A 6,039-nucleotide genomic window follows, 5' to 3' on the forward strand; every position below is an offset into this window, starting at 1 on the left:
AAAGCTCTGTTGTAAGTTTGGAAATTACTTTAATATTTAACTTTTTGTTTTTCTTTCTGCAAATGAAAATGCAAGCACATTTATCACATGGAAGAAATAACAACAAGAAACTCGAAATTAACGGTATTAGTTGTAACAATTAAGTTAGTGTGTGTTTGAATTGGCATTTGTCAAACTGAAGTTTGAATGAAAATAATTTTATAGAATTGATTTTGAGGAGAAATAAATTTGTATCAACATAATTTATATTTAGCAACTCTATACTTAAATTAATTTTGATAAAATAAATATTATTTGAATAATATTAGTTAAAATTACTCTTAAATAGATAATTACTAAAAAAGACATGATAATAAATTATAATATTAGTTTTTTTATGTATGTTTAATTTTTGGATATTTTTTCTAGTATATTTTTATATAATATTTTTTTAGTACTCTTAGTACTTTTTTTAGTATACTATAATAATAATAATAATAATAATAATAATAATAATAATAATAATAATAATAATAATAATAATAATAATTATTATTATTATTATTATTATTATTATTATTATTGGTTAATTTTTTATTTAATTTATTTTATTTAATGGGATCAATAAATTATATTATAAAAAATAATAATAAATATAATACACAAAAATCTCAATTATAAAAATATATAATATCAAATTAAAAAATAAAAAAAATAAACAATAAAAAAAGATGACTCATATAAAGAAAAATAATAAAATTTTATAAACAAAATAATAACATAACATATATAGAAAGTAAGATTGGTACTTGATAGAAAGAAAATAAATGGTTATAATTAATGATTGAATATCAATTAATAAAATACAAAAATTAAAAATTATTGATTTCTATAAATGTGTTTTTGACTGTAAAATTATTTCTATATTTACAAAGATAAAAAATAATTAAACCAAAAATTAAAACTTTCAAAAAATTTAAATATATCAAAATAAACACACCCTTAATAATAAAACGATTTTAATGGACACACAATATTTTAATGCAACAATTAAGTTAATAAGCAAGCTGTCCGGGACAAAGACACAAGATTAAGATTTTAAATGGAGTATTGTTTAAGGCAATTTTAGTCATACGTTTAACTAATGTTCTAAAATTATTATTATTATAAATTTTAATTTTTTTTAAAAGATAAACTAAGTATATTGAAAACTATATTTTATTTTTTCAGTAAAAATTGTTTGATTAGTAATTTTTATATGTATCTTAAAAATATATGGTAGCTAATTCTTTTTAAAATTTAAAAAAATATATAAAATTTTTTATTAATAATAATCTTATCATATATTTTTAAAGTAAGTTAATTTTTTTGAGAGTAATAATAAAAAAAACCCCCCAAAAAACACAAAACAGCCGCAATAGTTATGGGAACTGGGCGTATTTTCTTGACGTGAATAACTAAAGAAAAGTCCAAATAGAAAGGAAACAGGAACAAATGCAGGGGCATTTACGTAAACTCATGTGTGACACTCTCACACAGAGGAACAAAACCTGGCACGCGAAGCGTTCTACGAAACTTTCTTCGAAACGCATTTTCTTCTCTCTTTCAACATAACACAACAAACCAAAAGCTCCTCTCTTCACTGCGATCAGATCGCTCAAAATTTTGGAACCCTAAATTTGCTGCATTTTGGTTTCTCAATTTTGTTGAAACCCTAGAAGCCACTTTGCGTGCAAATCAATAATCTCCTTCTTCCTTTTGCTTTGATCATCAATCTCCTTCCACTAGCAAACGCTGTGAGATTAGAGGTTAATATTAACCCTAAACACCACACCATGGCCATGGCTGGTAACCACTCAGCTGTCTCACCGTGGAATCAGGTTGTCCGCGGTGGCGAGTCCGAGTCTGTACTGGCAGCTCCATCTTCTGCGATGGAATCGGCGGTGGCCGTTGAACCTTCGCTCCCTTCTGGTTCCACCGCCGTGTCAACTTCTCTGTCGGTAGAAGATTCCTGCTCCACCGCTGAAAGCTCCAAAAACGGTGGGAACAAGGGCCGAGCTGCGAAGAAGCCTGCCTGGAACAAGCCATCATCCAATGGCGGAGCTTCGGAAGTTAAGCTGGTAATGGACGCGGTCTCTTGGCCTGCACTTTCCGAGTCTACCAGGGTTGCTATTAAATCAGAATCATCATCAAAGGGTTTGTTGGATGGATCATCATCCTCTGTTCTTCAATCGCAGGTTCGGTTGAGATTTTGTTTATTCTATCACTTAGTGAGTGTTGTTTATTAAAATTTTAAGTTAGCTGAGCTGATGTTTACTTGTGTTCTCTATGGTTTTCTGATTCGTGATCTAGAAAATGCAAGTTTTTATTAGGTTTCAATCGACCAAATTGCATGTTTCTGCTGTTATGTTATTGTGTCTTAGAAAATGTAGGAAAATTGGATTTTGATTTTGCCGTGTGTGATCGTTTGCTTTAGTGGCACATATGTTGTTGTTGTATATTTGTTTTTCTGGTTTATTTGTATGCAAATAGACAATGCCATTGTTTTAAGTGCAAATATAGGGTATGGGAAGCTCTTCCTCTTCACAAAGACAAGTGAATGATAATGCAAGTGCAAACCATATGGTGCCATCTCCAAATCGCCAGAAGCCATTCAAACATAACAGTCCAAATGTGTTTTCTAATGGTGGTCACCCACAGCCGCCTGCTTCCCAAGCTTTGACAGCAACAACTGGGTCCCATTATCAACCTCCAATCGAACATGCACAAAGAAGTGCATTTGTGTCTAATGATCGTCCACAGCAGCGTAATTCATTTAGAAATCGTAACAGTGGTTCACATCAGCGTGGAGATGGGTCTCACCATCATAATTATGGGAACAGACGTGATCAGGACTGGAATACTCAACGGAATTTCAATGGTAGAGACCCCCAAATGCCACCACGAGTTGGTCCTAGATTTCCAAGACCTCCACCTCCACCTCCTAATGCTCCTCAATTTATTCACACAGCACCAGTTAGGGCATTTGGTGGTCCTATTGGTTTCCATGGTAAGTACGCTGTATTAGAGATGATTTCTTTCAGGATATGCATATTCTGTGATGACTGTATTCGTTTTCAGATGTAGTTCCTCCAATAGTATATCTCCAACAACCACCTTCACATCCAAATTTACTAAGAGGGGTTCATTATGGTCCTCCAATGCCTCCTCAGACATTGTTCTACACAGGTCCAGACCCTCAGTTGCATACTAGGATAGTCACTCAGATTAATTACTATTTTAGGTACTGCTTTCTATGTGGTCTGTTAGTAAATTCTTCTTTCTTTAACCGGTTTAGAAAGTTGAGTGTAGACATGCCACTACTTGTCTATTGCAGTAATGAGAATTTGATTAAGGATACATTCTTGCGGCAGAACATGGATGACCAGGGCTGGGTTCCTATAAGATTAATAGCAGGCTTCAACAAAGTAAGTTATTTAGGGTAAATGTGTGCTTGGTTTATTCATATGCGAGAAGAATTCCTTTTCTTATATATATATATATATATATATATATATATATATATATATATATATATATATATATATAATTTTTAATTTATTTTATTTTTAATTCAGAACCTATTTAAAAAGTAGCAATGTTATTTTGATGAAATTATAATTTCATTCCTCTTTCCTTTTATCAGAAGAAAGTTATTCCTCCTTTGGCTACACTCATGGAATGACAAATCATCTTAGCGCACGCTTGCTCACCCACACACGCATATATATAAAAAAAATTTCATTAAGATGAAGAGAATGATAATATAAATTGGGATAAGAGTTATCCTATACAATAGCAGAGCAAGAAAAGCGAAAAGAGGATTTTTTTTTTCAGGTGGCTTATTACTAGAATAGTAAAAGCTTTATCTTTGAATAAGAAGCTAATTTTCTGATTTTGATAAACTTTTTGCCGTCAGTTCTTTTGGATTAAAATCCAGCTTTTCTGTACGGATATTACTATCATAATTATTTACCACTACTATCATCTCACGACTAGATAAGTGGTGTTCTGAATAGATATATATCAAAGTGTGGACTAAAATTAGCTTTATGATTTGATATCAATGATTATTAAATTGTCCTACACTCTATTGTATACTGAGGTCTATCTTATTGAATTGTCTACAATATAAGGTATGACACTGGTAAAATGGAATTGGAATGGTTCAATTGGTTTTTGTTTTCATTCTTTTTGTTGTTATTTTCATTGTTTTGTATTTCCAAGATTTGTATTGAAAAATTGATAACATGAAATGAAAACAAGTATTTTTATTGTTTTCACTTTTTCTCCCTAAGATCTTGATAAAAGTAAATCCTAAAAATGAAATTAGGGAATGAAAACAAAAGCCAGTGAGACTCAAATATTTATCATCGTTTTGCTGCCTCCTTTAGGCCTCAGTACAATAGAGTGTAGGACAATTCAATAATCTTTTGATACTTATGTTTTACCTCATGTTTTTGAATATCATTGTAAACATTTTTTAATTAATTCTATTTGGATAAGTGGCATTATTTGTTATCAAATGATATATTTTTTCTTTCTTTCCGTGGACTGTTAGGTCATGCATTTGACTGACAATATACAAGTCATATTAGATGCTGTTCGAAGCTCATCTGTTGTTGAAGTGCAGGTATTTTCTTGTATTTATTTGATTGAAGGTAGCATCTAGCAATTTTAACTCGTTTATATTTTTATAAAATTATCTTCTTTTAAATTGATTTCTTTTTGTTTATATATCATAGGGTGATAAAATAAGGAGGCGAAATGATTGGAGGAGATGGATCATACCTCCTACAGTTCAATTTCCCAACACTGCAGACTCTTCAATACAGGGAACTGTGAATCAAGATTCGCTGTCAGAACGAGTACAAAATATTACTTTGAGGACAACTAACCATGATGGTACAAGTGAACTAGATGCTCACACAGATCTTTCAGAGCATACTCTTGGGGAATTTAATAATCCATTGCAGTTTTCCAATAGCCAGAGTACTGGTCAATCTGGAATTCAAGGAGCAGATCATCCTGTTTCGGCAGGAAATTAGAGTTGTAATGTGCACTTTTTTTTCTGAGTTCTTAACAGGACATCAAAATCAAAGTTCTAAAGATGGTATCAGTTTTTCGGTATGGCACAGTGGGATTCACAAAAGCGTAGCTCATGATGATTGAGAAACAAGAAGTTATAGAACAACAAAGAGGACTGAATGGTAAATACCTCTCTAAAACACAGATTCTTTGTCCTCTTCTTTGGTTCATCTTTTGGGTGGAGTTAGTAGTAAGCATGATTACTGCCATTACTTGTTGTTATGGGACACAGTGTTGCTCTTACCGGTGGTATGGTTTTGCTTCCGTGTGGGGAAATTTTGTTTTCGTATCCCCTGTTGCCCCCTCAGCTGCATTTTAAAATCTTTGGGGTCATTGTCCCACCAGGTAATGAAGCATTATGATGTACGGTGAGTTGATGGAATGCTTGACATGTTTGATCACTTTGATGCCTACCTGCAATTTGGGACATAATAAGACTAAATGTGCTACTCAGTGCAGCTATAAAGTAATATTAGTTGATATTTATGTGATTGCCAAATTTCCTGTTTAAACATTTCTAAATTTTGGAAACTGCTTTGCTTTGTTGATAAGAATGGAAATTTCTGAAACCATGTGGCCGTGCTTGTTTTTGCTAATAGGATTTCGTATCATTGCTGTTAGCTATTATGATCGTGATATATTATTTTACTCTTATTTCTGAAAATTTATATGATGATATACTAAATATTGGATGACAAAATTATAGTTATATATGCCATCCCTCAAAACATTAGATTGTATAGAAATTTATATGATGTACTTTTACTCCATCAAACTTTGCAAGAATATCCGAGATAGCTATACTAATTAAACAGCACAAAATAACAAAACACAAAATAACAATTTTGTTTTATTCAAATTCTTATTCTAATTAAAGTTGTTTAAAACTCACATTGAGTTATGGGATCAGTAAGGAAGTTTTTAATCTCGGAT

The 6,039-nt window shown here is 31.5% G+C and overlaps 1 protein-coding gene across 2 annotated transcripts; it reads left to right on the plus strand.

Annotated features, from left to right (window-relative positions):
• Positions 1–1,519: 1,519 nt before the first annotated feature.
• LOC112800312 (la-related protein 1C-like) lies at positions 1,520–5,675 on the plus strand. Of its 2 annotated transcripts, XR_011861828.1 has the most exons (7): positions 1,551–2,216; positions 2,542–3,028; positions 3,100–3,262; positions 3,356–3,446; positions 4,580–4,651; positions 4,764–5,228; positions 5,452–5,675. XR_011861828.1 is itself a non-coding variant. In XM_025842528.3 (6 exons), the coding sequence occupies exons 1-6, from the start codon at positions 1,815–1,817 to the stop codon at positions 5,064–5,066; spliced, it is 1,518 nt and encodes a 505-aa protein (XP_025698313.1). In that variant the 5' UTR covers positions 1,520–1,814; the 3' UTR covers positions 5,067–5,675. The 2 variants fall into 2 exon arrangements, 1 of the variants encoding a protein (XP_025698313.1); XM_025842528.3 differs by having other exon boundaries at positions 1,520–2,216; positions 4,764–5,675.
• The last annotated feature ends 364 nt before the right edge of the window (positions 5,676–6,039 follow it).

The sequence above is a fragment of the Arachis hypogaea genome, chromosome 5 (genome assembly GCF_003086295.3).
Source record: "Arachis hypogaea cultivar Tifrunner chromosome 5, arahy.Tifrunner.gnm2.J5K5, whole genome shotgun sequence".
Taxonomy (NCBI): Eukaryota; Viridiplantae; Streptophyta; class Magnoliopsida; order Fabales; family Fabaceae; genus Arachis; species Arachis hypogaea.